The sequence below is a fragment of the Thermobia domestica genome, chromosome 6, assembly GCF_964235325.1.
Source record: "Thermobia domestica chromosome 6, izTheDome1.hap1.1, whole genome shotgun sequence".
NCBI lineage: Eukaryota > Metazoa > Arthropoda > Insecta > Zygentoma > Lepismatidae > Thermobia > Thermobia domestica.
The window spans coordinates 97383792-97409406 of NC_137459.1; the positions used below are offsets into that span (position 1 = coordinate 97383792).

General features: G+C 38.6%; 1 protein-coding gene across 3 annotated transcripts in view; it reads right to left on the reverse strand.

The window, feature by feature from the left end:
* Positions 1–25615, reverse strand: part of LOC145688111 (kinesin-like protein KIF3B) — a 78801-nt gene that overhangs the window by 15383 nt on the left and 37803 nt on the right. For 2 of the 3 annotated variants that reach the window (XM_081761862.1, XM_081761863.1), the window contains exons 10-15: positions 24184–24316; positions 21056–21246; positions 15852–16139; positions 10892–11089; positions 4630–4853; positions 3310–3544 (exon numbers count right to left, since the gene is read on the reverse strand). In XM_081761862.1, the coding sequence (XP_081617988.1) occupies positions 3310–3544; positions 4630–4853; positions 10892–11089; positions 15852–16139; positions 21056–21246; positions 24184–24316 (1269 nt within the window). The remainder of the gene's footprint in view (positions 1–3309; positions 3545–4629; positions 4854–10891; positions 11090–15851; positions 16140–21055; positions 21247–24183; positions 24317–25615) is intronic. The other variant, XM_081761864.1, reaches the window with a different exon arrangement.

Below are 25615 nucleotides of genomic sequence, written 5' to 3' on the forward strand. Positions count from 1 at the left end.
ATTATTATTCAATATTTGAGAATTCAAGGCTCCATCTGAAATCGCACAAATGATCAGACGAACAGGGAATCACGAATTGTATAGGGTTCACGAAGGGGGGTGCCAGGTAAACAAGGTTGGGAACCACCGGTCTACGATGTCACGCAGGCATTGACAGTGTATCACTTAATGAAACCGGTTAGGTTTATTGATATAACCAAACTTGAGCTCGCACAACTTCAACGAAAATTTAATAAATCGATTCGAATTGAGTATGTTGGAATTAAACCACACAAAAGTTAAGCGAGTACTCAAGTCATCGTTGCGAATTTCTGGAAGGAGTGTCTTACTGTACTAATAAGCACAAGTTTTTAGTTCGGATACAGAAATACTGCTTTGTGGACTATTTCCACTCTTTATTCTTAAAACATTATCACTATAATGGAAGTCCAGAATTAATAGCAAAATGCTAGAAATTCTATCTTTCACGACATTTTCAGAAAGAGTGCAATTTCCAGGTTTAGAAGTCATTTGCTGCCTTATCGTATGCTCATTCTCTCATCCCCTTCCATTCCCATTACGCATTACTCATGCGTGCATAATCGTTTTTCTAGCAGAGTTCGTTGGCCTTACCTATAGACTGATTAGTGACCAAGAGTCTGATACTAGTGATAAGCGATCCTTTACAGTCAACTGCTGTTGGAATGCGGCAAATGCAGGGGGAAGAACCTGGTGCGTCGTCATTCTTGGAATTGTGAATAGCAAAGAAATTTGGAGATACTTAATTTAGCCATTTACCAGTTATGCAAGCCTCTGGCGCAAGTAATACATAGTTGCTTTTGGAGGAATCCATTGATTCAAGATGCCTAAATAGTAGGCCTTTCTAAGAAAGAGAAGGTGGGAAAAGTTGTGAATGATTTTGGGTGCAGTGCGTTTTCAATGGATGCTTCTGTATTGTTTTGTAAATTGTGTGAAATTATTATTTCCCCCGGAAAAACATTATTTTATCATACTCCATATAATCGATATATATATATATATGCACGAACACACAAACCAGGTTGTGAAAAGCTTCAGAACCTCTTTCAAACATTCAAGAATTCTCAGTCGCGTAGCATGTGCCAATGATTTCCGTGAAGCTTAATTATTGCCAACATTCGTTCGCAAAATCAGATCTTTTCTTCAGAACATTTATAGAGAAATACACAAAACAGAAAATTCCAAAGGAATAATCTTTGAAAAAGACTGATATTGATAGTGTATATAACGGAACTGTTAACCAAATTCGTGGAAGTGTTGGTGACAGAAATATATGGATTTCAGCTGATGGAACATGCGATGCTCCAAGCCAGGGTTACTCAATCTGTGGCACGCGAGCCACTATTGGTGGCACGCCAGTGGAAAATGTTAACCGTTCTGTTGCTAACGTAATTGGAGCCTTGGAAGTGTCGAAAGACACAAACACGTACTTGATTTCATCAGTAGTTGAAAAGGTAAATAGTACGGCACCGCACAGCTATTTACAAAATCTCTGTCTGCTTCTCTGCCAGAAAGTTTAAAACATGAAAGAGTTTTTTTTTTTTTTTTTTTTTTTTTATCCCAGATCAAAATATATAGATGAAAAGCGCAGAGAAAGTCCTAGTTACTCAAAAATATGCTGCCTGTCATCTGTCTGAAATATGCATCACATAAAATAACAACTGAAGTGTATTATTTTCCAGACGCTGATCTCACGTCAAACGTATCAAAATTATTTCTGAAAGCCTCCTCGCGAATAAGTGTTTTCCATAAGATGGTCTCTAAACTTCCGTTCCCACTCAAGCACGTCCTGATGATATGGAGTACATGGATCTGAACTGCTCTCTCTATCATGCTAACAACTCTGAATTAACAAAAAGAATTATTGATACTTCTGATGAAGTTAATGATGCTTCAATTAAAACTGCTCAAAGTTTATGTAAAAATAATTCCTTATAATAGATCCTAGCTTTCATTGCTATACACTGTGCAAAGTTATTGGAAGCAATTACCAACCTTGAGAAAAAGAACGAAACTTTGCCTAATTCTCTTAAAATACTCAACCATGTTTGTCAAATGAGCTGAGTATTTTACCTGGCGCACACATTTCACAAAAGTGTGATCGTTTCATGTCCCACAGTTATGCCGGCTAGGCTAAAGGAGAAGTGACGAGGAGAAATGAATGCAATGGCGGAATGAATAAAGTGGGAGGAAACGGGAGAATCCCGAGAAAACACACGCACATGGTGTTTGTCCACCACAAAGTCTACCCTGCGCGAGCTGGGATCGAACCAGGGACCCTACGCACCAGAGACGAGCGCTCTACCATTGACCCACCGCGACCTCGAAAGTGTGATCATGTTTAAGTATTAATTAAACTTGGAAAAACTGAAGAAAATTGCTAAGTTTATGGAATGTGGTGGTACTATTGGCGCTGACATAAATTGTGCACAAATTTATTGTTTCCGATATAAGCCAGTGATATCTGTAGATGCTGGAAGATCATTTTCATGTCTAAAGTATATTCTTTCTGACAAACGACAATCTTTCTAAAAGAAAGTAATAGATTATTTCACAAAACAAAAAGATCAAATGACTTAATAACTCTCTTAATAATGTGAAAACGCACTGATACTACAGTGTAAAATAAATATTTTAATAGTTCGCCTGTGTTAAATATTTTCCAGACTGCTAACGTAAGTGAATATCAATAAAGTATGATAATGTGCATGCGATTACCATTTTGTTTCATTTCATTAAAAATCGTCAACTACGCATTCCGCAATTAGCAACTCTCGGAAATTTTAAGTGGTATGTATTAGCTGCAAAATGAATTACATTTTATTTCAAATTATCCACGTTATTTATTCAATCAGCAAATTGATTGTAATTTAGTTTTTAATATCTTAATACAACCGTTACCTCATTCAATAGAATGCATATTAAATACTTATAAAAACTGTACTTTAAAACACTCCCTATTTATTCAATGGCACTAACTATTTGCCGAGACTTACAAGTTGAATAAATAAAAGAGTGTTTTAAAGTACAATTCTGATAAGTTTTAATAGCAGTTTATTTATGTTTATACAACCCTTTTTTGTCTTTCGTTTGACCCATTTTGCTGTTTTATTTCACAATACTGTCAGTAATTTTTGACTGTTTATTTTGCCATTAATTTCAGGATTTAATTATAATTTACCACTTACTGACGATGTCAATAAAATTGTATTTTAAAACTCATATACACTTTTGAAAATATAAAATCTAAGTTGAGATTCGTTTAAAATAGTATCCTGTTGTGAAACTTACCTTATATCTTGGCATTCCACCACTCACCATAGCTGCAAACTTAGCATACTCTGAAACAGGCCTTCTCACACCTGCTGCAGAAACAGGTCGCTTTGTGATTGTGTTATGATGCTGCGGTGGGGGAAGCAAAACCCAGCTGTCATTTTCATCATCAAATCTCAGGCGAGTGACAATTTTATTTTTCTCTTCAACGGGAATGAAATTCTCTATAATCAGGTACTTCAATTTCAGCTCCCTGAAATTCAAGAATTTATTCATTTGATTACACACAGAAATGTACGGAACATGCTCCGCCACAATTATATTACAATTCATTACCGGCTACTTACTCCTTTCTGTTTAAATTTCTACTTAAAATTGTTCAAACCCTAATGGGCTTTAAACTCGAGATGTAATTCAGATCCCACTTTAATAGGAATATACCCTTCTCCATAACCTAAAGTTATCAGATTATTTTCAATAAATACGGGGACGCGATAGAAGTTTGCCTTTATGCTATCAAGATAGTACAGTAAAATAATTTTGTAAATCCGGGGACTGTCACCGAGTACCGGGGACGTCTGGTAATCTTGCCAATATCTCAATATTGCAGATGGATGTACCTCACAATCACGATCTATTTATAGGTTACTTTTTCCCTGAGATTAGTCAATTTCAAATTGTGGGATTTTTTAAAATTTGATTTGAGTTTAGTGTCCCTTTCAGCAGCGAGGCTATATGAGACGCGAGTCTACAGCTTAACGTGGGACCCGAACCACAAGACCACCCGCCGAGAATCGAACACGTTTATGGATATTTTAAAGATAATGTAATTTACTCGTGATACCAAAATGATGAAATACTTTTTGTCAGTATATGAAATGAAAAAGCGGTATCAGGAATAACTTCTTTAAAATGAACGAATTTACCCAGGATTCTACTTATCAAACGATATCAAAATGGCAAAAATGTAGGCTTGTTTATTCTGCGAGATGGACAAATTTTTGATATGTTGAAAACAATATTAAACTAGCATTATTAGCATGCATAAAGTGTTAACTAAGTAATCTCTCAATGTAAAAAAAGATATATATATATATATATATATATGTAAACAATTACCTGATGTTAAATGAATATTGTGGCTTTTGACAGCTAACAAATATAGAAAACTAATAATGTCGCTGAAGAGTATAGCCACAAACCGGAATACCGGAGTTAGCCTCTCCTGTCTATACAACAAAAAATATCCCTTTTCTTTTTTAAAATTAATTCTAAAAATGAATATTTCTTGTGCACACAAACAGACGTAAAGCTGTTTCAATAACATGATTCACTTACCTCATAAGTTCATTCTGAGTTAACTCTAAGTCACGACGATCTCTGTTGAATTCATCCGTAGCATCGCTGATCTCCTGTTTGACATTTTGCAACTTCCCGAAGAGTCTCTTAAGCTTTTTGGTCTTCATTTCAACTTCCTGCTGCAAACTAGAGTAAGTTTCTTTTATCTCTAGGGTTGACTCTTCTTCAGCTTCCAGTTTCTGTAGCATCTCACGTTCTCTGCGCTGAATACAAGGAAAGATGATATGGTATTAGTAAAACTATGTTACACACACACACACACACATATATATATATATATATATATATATATATATAAACTCAAAGCGTTTAAAGTAAGTTTGTTTATTTATTCAGTAAAATGTTACAAGTCGAGAATTAAAACACGTAAATAAATAAACAAAATGACAGAATACATTAACGGAATTCCAAAGAAACTTTACATACAAATTAAGCATCCATTGTTAATTGTGTATTTAGTAACAACATGCTCTGTTGAATAACACAAAGTAATATTCATACTGTAATGCACAGTAAAACCAGTAATTATGAAACTGCTGCTTACGTAATTTATCTACACTATTATATAAAACAGTAGAATTGAACTCATTATAATCCAGGCGATACTACCATAGGCAGAAAGGTAAAATTTGGACAGGATATATATATATATATATTGGGGCACGAAAGCAAGGAATAAAGAACGATTTTTGAAAATACATATTCTAAAAAGGTTTAAAAATTTTGTCTGATAATATATCTCACAAATTTCTGAAGTTAGAGACATGGAACGCAGCATATAAGCTCTTCAGTAAAAAATAAATGTTTCTCGTTTTGAAGATTCCACTCCTAAGGGACAAATGGGGCCGTTTCTATAATATCCCAATTAGGAGACTGTTTATTGAGAAAGTGCCCAATTCGAGGATTTGCTTGAATTGAAGACGTGAAATTCGGTCAGATAAAAATTAACTCTTAGTTGAAAATTCCCATTAATGAATTATGAAACATACCTAGTACGTACCTCAAGCTACGTTGATGCTAGTGGTCTACTATTTCCACGCTTAATTGCATGCATGCAGAGCATGCCCGCGACCGTTCCGTCTCTTTAATGCACGGGCTCCGGTGAAGCATCCCGCCCGTAGTTGCTCGATACTGGAATTGTATCCTCATGCACGAAGTGCACCGCCAGGATTTGTCCCCTAATCCTGACTCGCTAAAGCAATGTAACCCTCATTCTCTGAGGGAGTGGGATACGCCCACTGCGCGGCCAGACCGAAGTCCTCAGTGCCTACCAGTTAACCTACTGGTGAAGGCAGACTGCTAGCGAGCCAGTCCTATCATGCTATGCAGGCATGGCGCCCGAGCGTTATAAGGCAAACTCACCTTCCGCCCATGCTCACAGTTACCCAGATTTCTCGGATTGGCTCCCATGAGCTACCGAATCCCACGGTATGACCACAGCCCGGCAGAGTCCAACCCAAATCCGGGGCTCCAGGCAATGCCCGAGAGGGCTTGTTCAATCCCGGCCCTACCTACCTCTATCGTTCAACTGGCAACCGCTTTGTCGTGTAGAGGTACCACGCATACGTCGAGATACTCCCGTATCTCATCCCGAATCCAATGGTAAGTGTTAAGTCACCATTTGAGTTTGGTGCCGGCCCACATCCTACAGAGTTACCTCCCTTCCGCGGGATCAGAACAATTACCCAGATTCCTGGGATTGGGCCTTCCCCCACCTCCGTTCAGTCCCCCAGCAGGCAGGAATTCGACACTCCTTCCCCGGTAGGGTCGTCCAAGCAATACGGACTTCCTCTAATTACGGTAGAGGTACACCGTACATTACCAAAGCCAATGACTGATGTAGACCGTTTGCTCAAGGCAGACACTGTCATTTGGGAGCAGTGTCTCCCCTGGTAGGCCCGCCCAAACAATACGGGGCTAGCTATCTTTTACTTGTTTTGGTATCACGTACCCGTTGTGGCAAGCTACTTTCCGAATCCCAATGGTACGTGTAAACCACCATTAGAAGGGACACCCACACCCTTCGTTCGGTAGGGTTGTTCAAACAATGCGGAACTACCTCTAATTACGGCTGATGTAGACTGCCTACCTTTAAAGACAATGACCATTTGGGAGCGTCGGCTCCCCTGATAGGTTCGTGGCAGCTCCTGCACCCAGCGTACTGGGAATACCACTGGGGAACTGGGACGAAGGAGCATCACTTCCTCAGCGCTCCTAGGTGCGAGTGTGCGTTAGGATACTAGGTATCCCATCCCGGACCCAAGAGCACGCACTACACGTTCTTTGAGGGCAGTACCTACATCATCCTCCCGGTAGGGCGCTGGATCCGCCCACACTTTGGACACACCAGCTACCCACTCTTTCATATGTCTTGGGGTACGACTTAGCCTTATCTCCCGGACTCAAGGGCACAGCCTAGTTGCCCATTTCGGAGGATAACCTAGGGCTCACCTCCGCCGGTAGGGGCGGCAGCCAAAGACCACCTACCTCGCTGAGGACGTGACGAGGTCACACGTACTCTCCCAGATCCAATGGCATGTAGTCGTCGCCCATTTCGGAGGATAGCCGAAGCCTCACCTCCGCCGGTAGGTTGACCTCGAGCTACATCTCAATCAACACTTTCATTAAAGCATGTATCCTAAGGGGTTAATGGGGTTTAGAATTAATGTGGTAAATACAGTATTTTACAAGCCTCTCAATATCGGAAGAGGAAACTGTATATGAACTCATCACAAACAAGCAGACACATAACCCAGCAGTTTCCAAAATTCCGGTTTTGAGGAAGGAGAGAGAATTTCTGTATGTTTCACCACATTGAAGTCGACCTTGTACTATTATACAGAAGTAACTAACTCATCATCTTTCAGGCCATACTATTACAGGTAGAAACGTGAAATTTGGATAAAACATTCCTTTTGTCACGAAAGCAAAGGATACGGAAGGACTTCTGGAAATTCTTATCCTAAGGGGGTAAAGTTTTATTTATTTTTACTTTCCCAACAATAGTATATCTTACAAATTCCTTAATTTAGGAGATAAAGCTTGACATATAAACTCCTCATTAGAAACAAAGGAACACGTGTTTTAGCGTTACCAAGAATTTTGCTTCTAAGAAGGGAAAACTAGGCCATTTCTAAAATACTTAAATTTCCCTTACCTGGTTCAAAAAATGCCGAATGTGAATATTCGCTTAAACTGCAGATCTAAAAATCATTATACAGACTCTAAATTAAAAATACGAAAATACATGTTTCCGAGTTTTCTAAAATTCTGTTCCTAAGAAAGAAAAGGGATAATTAATACTAACATTTAAATTTCCCCTTTTTTATTGAGAAAGTGCCGAATTTGAGAAACTGCTTGAAATGTGAGTTTCTCAAACTCGTTTGAAATGTGAAATCCGGTATATGAACTCCTAACTAAAAGTAAGAGAAAATGTCTCTCACGAATTTTCAAAAATGTCGTTCCTATGGTAAGAAAATTTTCATATTGAAATTTCCCTTTATTTACTCACAAACTGCCAAATGGGAATTCGCTAAGTTGAAAAAGTGAACATCGGTATATAAACTCTTAAACAGAAATAAGGGAATACGTATTTCAGCGCTTTCGAAAATTTCGCTCCTAGTGCCCAATATTGGGGACTCATTTACATTGAAGATGTGGAATCTAGTATATAAACTCTTAATTAAATATACGATAATACGAGTTTCCCAAAATCATGCTCCTGGTTATCCCTTTTATCAGGAAATTCCTGTTATTTTTGGGTCCTCCCTCGTATATCTAGAAACGTAAGTATGCATGATAATGGAGGTAAAAGGGGTTTAAATGTTTTCCTTAGAATAAAATACTACACGAATTTCTGAAGTTAGGGAGATGAAACTCGGCACACAAACTCCTTATTAAAAGTAAGCGGCTGTGTGTTCCAGCGGTTAAAAAAAAAAAAAAAAAAAAAATCCGTTTTAAAGGGATTTATATATATATACAGATGGTGATCAGAAAAATGGAAACACCTGAACGAAATTGCAACTTACCAGATTAATATGGTGTCGGGCCACCTTTCGCCTTCAGAACAGCCTTGATGCGTTGTGGGATGGAGGCATAGAGGTCGTGAATGGTAGCAAGTGGAATTTTACACCATTCCTCGTGCAGGGCATCGACCAGTTCTGTGAGAGAGGATGGAGGTGGAAATCGTCGCCGGAGTCTTGTTTCCAAGACGGACCACAGATGTTCAATTAGGTTGAGATCTGGAGATTGGGCGGGCCAGGGGAGGTGTTGAACTTTATCCCGATGTTCCTCAAACCACAATGCAACAACGCCTGCTGTGTGAATGGGTGCATTATCATCCTGGAAGATGGCGTTATTGTCCGGGAACAACATCCGGACCATAGGATGCAAGTGGTCTCCTAAAATTGCGACATAATCGTTGGCAGTGATTCGTCCGCTAAGTGTGACCACAGGACCCAATGAAAACCATGATATGGCGGCCCACAGCATCACCGAGCCGCCGCCATGTTTCGCAGTTGGGCGGAGACACTGCAGATCATAAGCTTCTTTGGGCGTTCTCCACACATAAACACGGCCCGTGGTTGGGAATAGGATGGAGGATGACTCATCCGACCATATCACACGTTTCCAGTCCTCAACGGTTTAAGTTGCATGGTCGCGGCACCATTTGCGGCGTGCGAAAGCGTTATGGTCCCTGATGAGCGGTTTGGCCCGTGCAACACGACCCCGTAAGTTCATGTCATGTAATTCGCGGCGGACTGTGATTGTCAAAACAGGGTGGGGGAGGTGCTGATTGAGTTCCTCCGTCACTTGCTCCGCAGTGGCACGACGGTTCTGCGTGACAATGCGCTTTAATACCCGGCGTGACCTGTCACTCATGATTTTCTTCCGCCCACTGTTCCGCTTTCCCGATGTGGTTTTCCCGTGTGTTGTGTAGGCCATCATCACCTTCGACACTGTCCCACGCGACACACCTAACACAGTAGCCACTGCCGTCACACTTACTCCACATAACCGCGCACCAACAATTTGCCCTCTTTGAAAATCTGAGAGGTCTCCCATTTTACACTACCTCCGTCTGTTGCAGCCACTGGACACTGCTGTTCCACTGCGCCTGACGTAGTATGGAGACCGACCTAACACACCACCACCAGCGGTCCGGCGCTGCGGGCGCCATGACAACACTGCCAAACCATACCTCTGACGTGTTGCCAACTACAGGTGTTTCCATTTTTCTGATCACCATCTGAATCTAGATATTTTTTCTGTCACACTCAAAGTGATGCTCTACGTTGTTTGTGATCATATCACAGAAAAACGGCTGAAAACTCTGAAATAAATTTTGAAGCATACTTAGTCCCTATATCAAGCAAAGTTTCAATAATCCTTTTGATTAAAGGGCGTATCCTAAGGGGTTAGGGGATTCAAAAATTAATGCGAACAATACAATATCTCATTAAGCAGAACGCATTATTCAAATAGGATTACAGACTGATTTTTGAGGGAAAGAAGTAGGAGGGTATCTACAGTTATCTCTTTCTAAAAGTTTTATTATTATTATATTCTTGGTAGAGAACAAAGATTCAATTTGTTCTGGTCCACTTTTAGAAAAAGCGTTTCATTCATCAATTTTTCTGTAACTTCAACAGAACGTCTTAAAGTGACTTAGGAGTAAAGAGCTCTCTCCTCTGATTTGAAGAATACCAGATCATGCAAACTTGTAGCAGATGTAACCTTGTCCAGACATTTACTTAAAATTCTCCTATTTCCACCCAGGTTCTTATTCTATCAATTATCCCACAATTATTTACTTCCATTTATCAGAATCTCCTTTAGCCCACAAGCCATAACCATGGGACATTAAACTAAAAATTTCGTTTCAGTTTTTAGTTTTTTTTTTTTTCTTTCTTTCTTCATCTATCTTTATCTTCTCAGAAACTAACTTCGTCATTCGATGCTGACAATATCCTTTTCAATAAAATCTCACGCTGTATAGTTTTATCTTCGAGATAAACGAAACTATCAAAATTTGCCTACTTATTTGCTTTATATATTGATCAGACTCTTAAAGTCTGTAGCGGCCCCTGCCAATTATCTTGGAAATGATTATCCAAGATTGAATATAAGGAGGCCTCTAGCATTGGAAGGGATATAAAAATAAATACTATTTTGGTTGTTTCCAGGAAAACGTGTACAATATGTATAGAGACATAGAAATTCAGGTATTTCATTGTATTACCTTTTGTTCTGCGATTTCCTGTCTCTGTTTCTCCAAGGCTCTTTGTTGTTCATTTGTATGATCAATGATATTCTTTCCTCCACACAGAAGTTTACTTTCCATAGCCTTGATCTTCGCAGCTAATGCCTCTGATGAAGCCTTCTCCTTCACGAGCTGTTCTTCTTGCTCTTTCAATTTTTGCAACAATTTCTCCTTTTCCTAATGAAAAAGATACAAACGCAACTTAGCATAAGCATAATATAGAACAATATATTAAAAAAGGAAGTATATCTCAAAATTCCCTACCATTTTGGTCAAGCATCATACAAATTATCTTGGTTGACAATCATTTAAATCTGGAATTTTAAATATCTCCTAAGTTATACATAAAAAAGAAAAAAATCAAACTGTAATGAATCATTATAGCAAACTATTTCTGTGAAGCAAGTTCTTTTTTTTAAAAAAAAATTACTTTGTACAACTTTTTACAATACAATTAACACTTAATTTAAAACAGTATTCATACTGAATGAATCCTCTACAATCCTAAAAACAAAACAGGAGAAAAGGTAAGATGTTATTCTTTACTGGAAGTGTTTCAGCAGATCGTTCAAATTGACGAGAATAGTTTAACGCCATTCACTAAACCGATGTGTACCCTTCCTGTACTTGTAGGACAAACAATTAAAGAGTATCTGCTTCGGGATTTGGAGCAAAAAGTTTTATTCAAAAGTAAACCAGTACCAAATTTGGAATTAAATCTTACACGAGAAGAATCCTTCACCAACCATACAACACACTCTGGAAGCTGCGACGAATTTTGCACAGAATAAACTTTACTACTCAACAGAAATAGTTTCCCACAGTTTTAAATATGATTATTTGTTTAGGTCCAAATTTAAGATGGGTATCATAAAACAAAGGCATCTCTCTGTGACTAAAGAAGACTCACACATACACGTTAAAACGGCAATGGCATAGTTAGAAGCTACCAATCGAAAAACCCGATTTGAATCTCCGATGAGGTCGAGATTTGTTTCCCGTTCTAATCTTGTTCCAAAGCAAGGCAGGTGTTCACCCAGCGTCGGGAGCAAGGAATGCTAACGTCACCTCCAATACATAAAGTCGTCAAGAAAATGTGGGGCTCTAATTTCACATTGCATGTGGGCCACCGTTGTCGACATCTGGCCGCCAAGGTGGTTGGTGTTAGACTCCCGAAGACCTCTTAAGGCGCCCTTTACCAAGCGTAAAGAGGGATTTTTGGTGCAGTTTGTTAGGTAAGTAGCAATTCCTCATTCTGAGGAGCCGATTTCTTCCGACAGTTCCCTTCTGAGCCACTTGTGGGCTCCGGTAACGATCAAGGAAGTTACTGGAGTTAGGCTTAGTTGTGGAACCGGCCCTGGACATGATGGTTTGACCGTAAATGAGCTGTTAGAAATTCCGGTCCGACTTTGCCTGAAGATGTACAACCTTTTATTCCTGAGTGGCATTCTGCCTGAGCACCGGTCTTCATTCTGAAGGCTAGGGTGATCTTTGGCGCCGTCCAAACCAATTTCATCTGGTCTGTAATTACCAGACAGTTTCATAAAATACTAGCTGCCCGGCCAGTTAAGGCCCCGGTATTCGATAGTCATCAGCGGGAATTTTTGCCTTTCGATGACATCTTGGAGAACGTTTCCGTCCTGGACGCAGTAATTTCTACTGCGAACTAGAAAGGGACGTTTCCAAGACTTTTGACTGCGTGTTAAAGAATGCCATCCTTGCTCTTATCGTCCACATTGGGGTTCCACTTCTTTTCGTGGATTACGTTGATGCGTTGTATACCGGCTTTTAAATCATTTTGGGGAGGCCTCTGAAACTGTTTTGATCAATCGGTGTTCGAAAGGTATTCAACGGCGCCCTCGTGCCGGCGCCCTCTCTTCCTACTACTATTTAATCTAGTAATCGACAGCGTGCTGCATGCTTTACCGTCTGAGGTCAGTTTTGATCTCAGTGTACCTAAGGATGAACTCCATAACCTTTGCAGATGACTTAGTGCTTCTACCATCTACAGAGAAAGTATGCAGCTGCTGGTCGACACTGCAGTGGAGTTGCTTCGGAAGAACGGCCTTGAACTTGACCTTAAGAAGAGCTTTGCGCTCTCATTAATGCCAGACGGAAAGGGGAAGACGATGACGATCATGATGGAGCCACGATTTCAAGTGGGATCCTACGCTCTTTCCCAGATCGGTGTCATTTCACACTGGCGTTATTTGGGAATACAGTTTACATCTAAAGGACGTCAGATGACTAAGGCTTCTTTCGCGATTCATTTTAAAGATCGTCTTGGGAAAGCACCATTGAAAACGCAGCAGCGGATCTTGCTGTTGGTCCGGTTGTTGCTGCCGAAATTTTATCACACACTGGAGCTCGGCCGGATGGCAAGTGGTCGCCTTGAAGCACTTGATTGACAAGTGCGTGCTGCAGTGTGCCGTTGGCTTCGTCTGCCTCATGATGTCTCCGGTTACTTCCATGCATCGAGAGGGTGGACTTGGTTTTTCCGACTTGAGTTTGACCACATTATAAACACAAAACAAACATTAGACCAAAAGTTTTCGTTCTTTTGAATGAGGACGAAAGACAAACACAGGAAAAGAAACAAAGGAAACAACAGGAAAGAAAGAAGAGAGGACGAGAAAAGAAAAATTTATAGTCGATTGCTATTTACAAAGCTTATTTGACAATAATCATATTTTATGTTGTACACAAATCAATGCACATTATGTACTAGTCAAACCTTTATTTTCCAACATAGTTGCCAAAACAATTGAGGTCTCTGTCTTACCGTAATACGAGCTTGTCGATGTCACTTTCGTAAAATGTGGTTTCTTGAGTGTTGAGCCAGTTTTGCGCCGCTGCTTTGGAATCGTCTTTGCCTTGTAAAATTTTTTTTGGGCAGGTTTCGTGAGACTTGGTTAAAGATGGAGGGTCGACTAAAGCAATGGTCCACGCAACAAGTGTGTGATGACGTTCAATTTCTCAATGTGAAGAACGTGTCAGCTGCGGAGATTCATTGTTAGTTGGTGGATATCTATGGGGGAAGCGTAATGGGTCGTCAAGAGTGTGGCAAAATGGTGCAATCAATTTGGAACAGCGAGGGTAGAAACAGTGGACTGCACGGAGGACAGACCCACAACAGTTAGCACGGCAGACAACAAAATAGGCGTAGAGTATGCGATTCTAAAGAACTGGAGAATCCCTATCACACGACTAACGTATAACTTTAGTTTGTCATGTTGAACAGTTAGCTGCATTATTAAACAGTTGGGATTTCACAAAGTGTATATATGTTTGGGTGCCACGAAACCTTTCTAAAGACAAAGCACAGAGAATGACTTCTGTCATTGTTGCAGCAGTATGCCAAGATTTTCTAGAGCATATTGTCACTGATGATGAGACCTGAGTTAACCACCATACCCCAGGAATATAAAAGGCAAGCATGGAATGGAAGCATCCAGGTTCCCCATGCAAGAAATTAGGTCGTGAACGTGACTGGGAAAATGATGGCTACTGTCTTCTGTAATCAGGTTTATGTTTCTGGTCAATTTCTTGGAGAAAGAAGCAGCAATTAATGAAGCTGTCTACAGTGCAACACTGGAAAGTTAACTGGCTGCCATTCACTGGAAACGTCCAAAATTGCTGTCAAAGGGTGTACTACTACTGCACCAAAATGTTCGGCCACACACTTGCCACTGGCACTCAAAAACTGTTGGGACAGTTTCGGTGGGAGTGTGCAGAACATTCATAATATAGCCCTGATCTCGAGCTCAGTGATTACCATCCCTCTCCGACACTGGCACTGTTTTCCATATTTCATTGAGGGCACTAATGTTAACACTGTGACCAGTTTACTTGTATGTATGTGTGTGTGTGTTCATGCGCACTTGTGCATGTGTATGTGTAGGTAATGGGCCAATAAATTTGAGTACCGATATTTAGCAATTTGTTATTCGCTCGCAATTATATAGTATGTTTAGAAATTCAGTGATCAAAATCCGAAAGGTAATTCCTAATATCAAATGAAAGTAAAACGTTCTAATAAACATCGATCGAAAAAGTTATATTCCTGTATGCGAACATTCCAGTTTTCGACCATTTCAATGATTGTGCATTTTGCCATCAATTTTGATTCAAAAATAGGTATGATTTGTTGGCAATGATAAAATATTCCAGTTAGCGTCCGAACGGTGACTGAGTCTTTGAACAGAACTTTTCGGAAGGAGGAATCACTCACTGAACTTGCTGTCAGGTTCTATTAATTTTAACTGCTAACGGAAATAAAACTAACCATCATACTAAACATGGGTAAGCACAAAATTTCGCATCGCATTTCAAAAATTGTATTGAAAATTATAATTACTGTAAAAGCAATTAAATCGTGTCCTAAACCGTACTAGATTAAAAGCTTCTGAGAATGTACAGAAAAATACAAATGTAAGTGAGAATTACCATTCTGACCTCATTAGGATCTCTTCGTCTCGATGGCAATACATGCAACCGATCCCACGACAAGGATTATTTCATAAAATTAATATAGCCTTATTTACCTTCTGCTTCCCTCAGCGATGAGTTTTTCGGGCGAGGCAATGTCTCTACTGACAAGTTCCTCGGAGCAATGCCCCCATCGATACGAAGTCCTTGGAGGCACACGCCCTTTTGCCCCCATGCACTCGGCGCGAATGCTTTCCGGCCTTGAAAGAACATCATGGGGGCACATGTTCCAAAGTTACGAAGATGTCAAGAAAGCGGTGCAATGCTGGTTCAACAGTCCGAACCCCACATTTACGAAAGTGACATCAACAAGCTTGCCTCACAGTTGGACAAATACCTCAATCGTCTTGGTAACTATGTTGAAAAATCAACTATCGACGGTAGCACGTAAAGTGCATTGGTTTATGTAACACAGTATATGATTATCGCCATATATGCCCTATAAACTTACACTTGGGACGCCCCTCGTACTTCGTACCTCTGCAATCATCTGTGAATCACTCATTATCCTTTGCTTCTCATCTTCTAGTTTTTGCTGTTCTTTCAAAAATTCCTCCATTATGACATCCTCTTCATCATCATCATCTTCGGTAGGTGAGTCACAACTATCGCCTGCTCCGTGTGCTGAATGCCTCCTTATTTTATACTCAGATTTTTCAATCAACTTCTCATCCATTTTGGTTCCCTTCTTCTTCTTCTTTTTCTTCTTCCTTTGTGCTGTTTGCTCAGCTAATGTGGCCTATGAAATAAACAACAAAGCAATCAAGTGAATGGATTAAACTTTTTAGCACAATGTCTCCTGCTACAAACTTATCTACTACTTCACTGCTTTAAACTGCTGAATTATAGTGCAAAGTTTCAAAGTAAAATTTATTACGAAGCGGTTTTCTTGTATCACATTACAGTTAAGCTATTCCGTGTAATTCGACAACAACAACAACAAATAAGTTTCAACAACAACAATCTCAAATTTTGTACAATGTACACTACCCCCGAAAAGTTTCCGGACAAACACGAAATAAAGAAATTTTCAAAATGTAACATAAGAATGCATTATGATTTCCTTACAAATGAAAGGAGAAACATTTTAGAATCCGACAGGAGAAAAGGTCTTGGCCTGTTGTGGATGAATTAAGGAAAATACACTTAAATATCGTGTCGCTGTGATGGTGCATTACGTACGCGTGCGATACAAAACAGTCATTACACTGCAAATTGAAGGTCGAACACACAATAAATGCATCATAGGTGTCTCTCAAGCTGCTATGTCTACTTCTCTCTCAGATCTCACTGTTGGGAGTTGTCTATTTTACGCTAGTTGTTGTATGAGTGTGTTGAAGTGAGGTGTAAAGTGTTCCCTATTATTCAGCATAATACCCCGTACGAAAAGGGAATTGGGAATTGAAACGAGAGCAAAAGTAGTTACTTTACGAGAAGAAGGCTATACAATACGGGAAATAGCAGCAAAAGTGAAAATACCCCATACTACAGTGCATGATACCTTAAAACGATTTGCTGAAACAGGAGAAAATCGCTCTCGAGCAAGATCTGGAAGGCCTAGACCTACTACTGCAAGGGAGGACAAGTACATTATAGTGACAAGCAAACGTGAAAGGTTGAAAAGAGTGCCCCAAATACAAGGTGAAGGGAACGAAACTTGCGAAAAGCCGATCAGCTATGAAACTGTACGGACGCGGTTAGTTATTGCGGGATTAAACGTTCATGTGACAACTAGGAAACCGCTCTTGCGCCCTCAAAACAAAAAGAAGAGATTGCTGTGAGCAAGAAAATTTGCAAGCTGGTGGCCAGAGCAGTGGAACAAGTGCTTATATACTGACGAATCAAAGTTCGAGCTCTTCAGTCATAGACGCAGGGTTTTCGTGCGTCGCTCCAAGGGCGAAAGACTGCTTCCGTCGTGTATTTTGCCAACGTAAATTACGGGAGTGGTTCTGTGATGGAGTGGGGTTGCTTTGGTAACAATTAAGTGAGTGATTTAGTGCAAATACAGGGTGCAATGCAGAAAGAACAGTACCGCCAGACCTCGATAAGACATCCAGTGACATCTGGGGAGAGGCTCATTGGTCGTGGGTTCATCATGCAGCAAGACAATGACCCAAAACACACATCCCGACTTTGTAGAGGGTATTTGTCAGCAAAAGAGCAACAGGGGAATCTCAAGAATATTGTGTGGCCCCCACAATCACCGGATTGTAATCCAATTGAGTTACTATGAGATGAGCTTGATAGGGCAGTTCGAAAGATGTGTCCGTCTAGCGAGAAACACTTATTTAAGTGTCTTCGCAAAGCCTGGATAGCAATCAAACCCAAAACTCTACAGAAACTAATACGGCGAATGCCCAAATTCTGTAAAGCTGTTATCACAGCACGTGGAGGCTATTTTGATGATTCAAAGATTTAAATTTTTGACAAAACAATGGTTCATTTCTCTTAAATTTCTGTATTTTCCTCTCAAATACATATTGTAGGTTCCAGATAAAAATAAATTCCATTGATATGCCTTTGCTTTTTCTCGAATACGCGTAAAGTATACATAAACCTACTTTGTACGGAAACTTTTCGGGGGTAGTGTATATGTCATTAACAATATATAATATATTTCTTACTTTATGTGTCTAAGGGATAATTTGACCATAAAGGAATTATACAAGAACCTAGAGGACGAGGTCATCGTATTACTATTGTATATGTATGTATCTAAGCATGTATGTATGTATATACGTGGGATGGATTAATGTAGGTTTCTGTTTAATTTTAATCTTATATTCCTCCCACTTCTTTATTTTCTCAAAAACCAGATATGAACAAGTTCGAACGTAGCTGTTTATACAGGGAATGATAGACGATAAGTAGAAGGATAATTTTACATTTAAATTCTACATAGCTTTAAAATTCTACCATATATATTTCTACTATGACTGACAAGGGAACTTTTTCTGGTGTCACACGAAATGTGGAACGAGACTATGGTCAATCGATTTGTGCTAGTGAACAAGAAAATCCACAGGGGGTCCCACGATCGCAACCGTTCCGTACTTACGGGGAAAGTAGGGGCTCTGACAACACAACACGTTGTAGATAATGAGACGAAATATGGAGCGAGTTCGATGAAAATATGCGTAGAAGCACAACAAATACTACAATGTGACATTATATTCGACAGTACTCTGACAAGTGAGGGCAGAGGCGTAGCACATAACGACAGTGGAGAGGGTTCGTAAACGCAAGTAAAAATGGTTGTATAATTGAGAAAAACGGAGAAGCAAGATGTCAGAGGAAAAATGAAATCTTCGAGTTTTACGTCGCACGGTTATGCCGGTTAGGCTAAAGGAGACGGTGATGATGAGAGATAAATGAAATGGTGGAAAGAAGAAAGTGGGAGGAAACGGGAGAACCCCGAGAAAACCCACGCACACGGAAGACGTCAGAGGAATGGCACAGCAGTAATACATGGTCAAGTAATGAATTACAAACTACAGACAGCCTGTAGACGACACCGTGAAGCAGAAATGGAAGAAAGAGAGCTATGGAGGGGAATATCCGTAGGTTTCGGACCTCCTCCCCTCCATGGTGGTTGCATGCGCATGTAGCCTTGAGTGCTGTCGTGGCTGTGACGTCACATTGGTTGCAACGGACAACAGGAAAAAGCTCGGCTGGAAGTGACTAGTGAAAATTCTTTTGTGTTCGGGTAAAAGATATTGAGAATGTGTTCTGTTAAATGATATCGAGAATTAACTAACTAACGAATGGAAGTTCGTAACAGGCACGCAGCCAAAGGGTGGTGGTGGTCCGTACTCCCCCTCAAAACCAAAAATGAAAAAAAAAAAATAAGAATGAAACAAAAAGAAACCAGAAAAAGAAGAATCAGTGTTAAAAATAAAAAGCTACAGCAAGCTTTTGGTTACTCTTTCTTATGAAGAGATTTGTATTACTTGAATACATGGTGGTGAATGGGCGGGATATCCTGGAAGTCAGGGAATTTGAAATTTCTAGAAAAGTTACGGAATTCTCAGAATTTCTGCTACTAGTCAGGGAAATTTCAAAGTTTCGAAAGCATAGCGCCACTCGAAAGCATAGTTATTTGACAACTTAATAATGTAGTAAATAAATCAAGGATCCAGAAGCTCAATCTAACGAAAGAACTGAAATAAAATCTTTTCTTTGACTCAACTGAATTGAGTTGGGTTTCATTTAGTTTCCTCTGATTTTATTCTCAATGACTCACATTTGTTATTTTTCTTTTCAGTCATAAGTCAGATTGAACTGCAAGACGTTTCACTTAATTTTATTTGACACTAGTTTGAAATGTCGCATTGCTGTCATGTAAGCTAACAGCGGCTCTAGAATTACTAGCAATCACAGCGAAGTGGAACATTCTAACCATTCGGCTACTATGCGACTTCTGCTACTTTCTTATTCACTTTTAAGGTAATCGCTGCGTTAAATTGTTATTTCTCTTCCTTTGTTTTTGCTAGCAGAAACGCTTTCAGTCTTAACTGGAAGTCCAATCGGAAAACGACCATTAGGTAGACCTAGGCGCAGATAGGACGACAATATTAAGATGGATCTCGTAGAAATAGAAATACAAAGTAGAAACTGGATCCAGTTGACTAAGGATATAAGTCCATAGAGTGCTTTCGTGAATGCAGCATTGAACCTACAGGTTAGATAGGCCATAGAGAGAGTGTTATTTTTGCTAGGCACATTCTAATTTATCTCACTCGTTTTTGAGTTTATGTAACAATGCTTAAACTCCAAATATTTTACTGAATACTTTAGTGAGAAATAAGTAGCTTTAACGCAAGAAAGAAAATTCTGTCCTTCACTGACTTCAGCAAAACTTTATTCTGAGCATGCACTGCAACAAAATACTAATAAACATAGGTACTCTTCCTGTGTGTAGAAGTCTTCTATTTCCCACCTGGAGATCAGTTTAGGTGGATAACCTTCACAAGTATCTGGATGCAGAAGTCTTCTCATAGTGTGCATTGTGTCAGTGCATTGTATATTCTATGTCGTAACTAATTCATTGAAAAGTTGTTAACAAAAGAAATTTTACATGCGTACTAAACCTGTAAGGTCGGACACCACCATGCCAAATTTTGTAAAGATCCGCTGAGTTCTATCGACAGCGTAACATACATACGTACAGTTTTCTTTCACTAAGTCCAAACCCTAACTAGGATGGTCAATGATTCGGGAACTAAAGATCTGTGCACTGTGTTTAATATGCGTACTAAGCACGTCGAAGTTCACCATCATACCAAGTTTAATCAAGATCGGATAATATTTGATCGCGTATGATATAGTACACAATTCTTGATGGATTATTTTCTTAAAACAGAGGAAGCAAATGGCATGAAGTAACTTTGCGGGCACCAAAATACCCGAATGGTTATTTTTGGTGCATATGTCTAAAAGTAGAACAGTCTTCATTTCAACCCATTACGTACAACTAATATATATCTATATCTATATCTATCTATCTATCTATCTATATATATATATATATATATATATATATATAAACTGAAAAATGATAATTAAACGGGATAATGTGCAACAAAACAACCAACTGCTAAATAACGAATTAACATGACTTTCGACAGCAAATAATAATAATGATGATAAACTTACCCGAAGTCTAGCAATTTCTTGTTGAAATTCTCTCAGTAAGGCATCTTTTGGATCTTCATTAATGTGAGGCTCGTTCTTAATATTCTTCGCTCTATTTGCGTACCTCAAAGTAGTAATAGTTTCGTCATAATTGTAACTAGCCGGGCCTATGTTGGCTACCATAACTGTCTTCGAATTGCCACCCAAAGAGTCTGTAAAATGAAGTTGTTACACAACAATCTCTACATATAATATATATATATATATATATATATATATATATATATATTATGTGTGTTCCAGTATAACTCTAGAACGCCTCGACCAATTTTTAGCAAACTCAGTACACATTACTTAGTCTAGAAAAGAATATTGTCGGGATAAAACCTCTCTGGCACACTTAGGGGGGAGATGGACGGATGCAGACATATGAAAATGATCGCAAGCGATTGATATTACTGTCGAGTCCATTGTTTTTGTGTTTTGGTGCCCTTTAAGTCGAAGGTCAGCTTCCAGTTGGAATAAGATCCCATAGTACTCCTAGGAGAATGGTAGAAGAGGGAAGGGGAAGACACATACAAATGACTGAAAATGACTGACATTAGTGTCGAATTCATAGTTTTCGGGATCGCTTAGATAAATACTGACACTCTCATTGCCGTTTGAGTCCGACTTAAGTCCCCATTAGCAACCCAGGGGGGTGGGGGTGGGGTGAAATGGTGATATGTAAAAATTTCGAAACGATCGATATTAGTGTCGGATCATTAGTTTTCAGCGTCACTGAGTTAATTGGTGGCAGTCCTGATGCCGTTGCAAAACCCCCTTAGCACTCCTAGGAGGAAGTGGGACGGGCAAACATAAAACTAATTTTAAAAAAGGACATTAGTGTCGAATTCATAGTTTTCGGGGTTTGTAAGTTGAATGGTGGCAGTTCAGATGACCTTTAAATTCAAGTTCAGCCTCCAGTAGAGGTAACACCACCTAGCACATTTAGAACGAGTGGAAGGGGTAACCTATAAAATGATCGAAAACGACAGATATTATTGTAAAGTCCATAATTTCGGGGTCGCTGAGATGAATAGCGACTGACATTTACTGACGCCGTTTAACTCCAAGTTCAGTTCCTATTAATACCCCTGGGGGAAATAGTGACCTGATAAAAATCAAAAACGACCGACATTAGTATCGAATCCATAGTTTTCGGGGTCCCTAAGCCGATTGGAGACACTATACCATTTAAGTCTACATTTAACCCTCACTAGCACCCCTAGGGTGATGGGAAGGAGCTGACATGTAAAAATAGTCAAAAATGAACGATATTAGTGCTGAATCCATAGTTATCGATGTCACTGAAATTAATAATTATCTGCCGATAGTCCACGTTCCGCCCGCATCGGCATGAGAGTGAAAAATAAAAAAAACTATTAGGTTAGAATCGCGATGACATTTAATAACAAGTTTAAGCATGAACGGGTATGTAAGCTGAATTGGGAATTTACAAGGGGCTCGCACATCTATATATATTTCGATGTATGTTTATAAATGAATATACAGTGTAACTCCGGAACGTCTTGAGCAATTTTAACCAACCTTGGTAGACATATGACTTTCAATCTGGAAAAACATTGGAGGAGTAAGACACACCAAGGGACGGGAGCTGAAAGAAGTGACATGTGAAAGAAATGCAAAACGACTATTATTAGTGTGTAAACCATAGTTCCGGGGTCGCAGGAGTGAATAGCGATACTCTCAATGTCGTTTAAATTTATTCCCATCGGGAAAGGATAGGGGGAAGTGTATAATAAAATTCCAAAAATGACTTATATTTGTGTCGAATTCAGTTTTTGGAGTCGGGAAAGCGTCTGACTCGTTTGAAATGACGTTTGGAAAATCGTCAATATCAACTTCATGCTGGATTTTTTTTTATCATATCAATTTGATTAAAGGCGTGTTCTGTGAGGGTAAGATGTTTCAATATTAATGCCAAAAGTTGAGTATTTTCTGTATTTTATCATTACATTATCGTTTAAATAAATATTCTGAGGAAGGGGAATTCAAACATTTCCCATAAACTTATTCTTCCCGTGCAAAGAACGGGCATTTTAGGTAGTTAAAAATAACTCAAAAAAGAAAGCAACACAAACGTAAAGCGTAAATGTAGTACAAACAATAAGCTGATACACTATTATACAATCTTACGTTACGATAGTATATTAGTTGAATAAATAATTATTTGCTTATGCATTCTTGTGATGCAAAAAATGCAACTAGGAAGAACAAACATGATGTTGACAAACATGATATACGTATATATACCAATCTTATGTTCTTATATTCACATATATATTTCAATACTTGTCAAACTACGGAAGGAGAAGCAAATTAAAGTTCAGCAGAAAAGATTTTTAATTCAGAAACCCTAAAAGTAATAACAAAATATTTGGAGTGTTTGAAGAGTAACACGCTTACAATTAGCAAAATGAACATTACTCAAAATAAAACGCAAATAAAAAGAAATGCATATAAACCACTTACATTACAGCAAGAATATCTTCTCTTAGTTTAGAAGTAGGCAAAACTCAATACATTGTGGCATTATTAACACTTTCAGGAACAAAACTAACAACAATTATTTCTACAACATCTCTCAGTGTAAATTTCTAAATTTGATCTGGCAATATTGACACATGTAAACTACGTACGAAATACTACAAGAAAGAAAGAATGAAAAAAGAATGACTTTGGATTATATATTTTCGTTGTTTGGTACTTTTTAAAATTATTATTATTTGCCTGTCATTTATAATTATATACCACACCTATATACCATATTCCTCTCGCGCCCTAAAAAATTCACACAATAATAATAATAATAATAATAATAATAATAATAATAATAATAATAATAATAATAATAATAATAATAATAATAATAATAATAATAATAATAATATTAGGTGCGTTCCAAAATTTAGTGCACTAAGAAGCTTTCATAATTATTAATTTATGAATCGCATAATATTCCTTGCTTTAATATATGAACAAATTATTTTTATCAAAAGGTGTCTAATACTAAGTACCGGTAACGAAACAAAAATATTTATAAACATAACAAATCCATGGATATGATTAAAAATTAACTACTTTACCTTGTAACAGTCTTGTTAATTTGGAATCCCTATATGGAACGTGCAAACTCCTTCCATCTACTAAGGCCGAGATCACATTGCCTAGAGCAGACAGGGACAAGTTGATCTTTGAGGCTTCTTTTAGTCTCTCGCCCTACGAAAAAACAATATGTACTCACATACGTGGCAGAGACCATGCAACAAAAATATTTTGAGAAATTGTTAAAAACTCCACACAGTGAAACAAGAAGATAGCACGAAAAATTATGGACATTAGTCTGGAAGAAGCATCAGCAGCACTGAAATAAATAAAAGTACGCAAAGCTCCTACACCACACGAACAGAAATAATAAGAGTGGCAGGTCTATGTGTTTATACACTGGTTGTACAGGGTGATGAAATGTCTCGAGTAGTGATGTTAAAGCGTCAAAATATGTGTACTGTCCCCTTCAGAGGAGAATACAAATGCGGGGTGACGAAGCGGGGAGCAGAGGGTATAGTTGTTGCCCTCTGAAAAGTTTTACGATAGTTTATTATTCTCCAAAAGCAAACTTTTTTTCAGAGTTGCCAGGTATATGGTGAATGCCATTTTTGGGTAGAAATCCAAAGAAATGTTCCCTTCTGATCATTTGGAGGGAGGAGATGCTGTAAATCAAGCTTCAGTGACACCTGACACATGGCTAGCCAGCAGTTAAAGAGCAGAGAAATTCCGTCTTAGTCTTTAGAATGAAGGACGAAAAAAAAAAAAACGCGTTTGAAAAACTTATCAATGAATATATTGTATTTGAGATTAAATATGCTACTCATTTCGCTAGTTTAATTTATTAGAGTACAGGGAGGATCTGGAGAGATTATTTGAAAAAATAAATACAAATTATTTGACACTTTTTTCAGTCTCGATACTTCCATAGTCAGAAAATAAAATTATAAATCAATTTACCTCGCATCTCCATTGAATTTATACATCTTGCAGCTAGCATTCATTGTCGACTCGAACAACTTTATTATTATTATTATTATTATCTCATATTTTGGTTTAAAGTAGTTTGGAACATAAAAATTTGACAGGATCTGTGATTACTGTCCCTCTTGGTGATTACCCGTTTGTTAATTTCGTAGCTTTCTTCCTGAAGAAGAATATCATCATGGTTTTTACCTAAAAGAATTAGCTGTTATTCTTACAGTTCCCAAAACTTTCTTACAGCACTTACGAACATTAATGATGGAAATGCAAATCGGGATAATTTATACAAAACTGAAGGGTAGTTACAGGGATACATATAGTATGTAGTTGAAACATGAATGCAAATGTTTGCTTTTGATTGGTCAAAGCAGGAAATTGTCAACAAATGTTTATCTTGTCGGTGTAACAGCTGCGTACAGTTTTTAAAGGAAGTTTTTCCAAACATTTTTTTTGTTTTTTTTTAATAGTTTTAGTTTTGTTAACAAAATT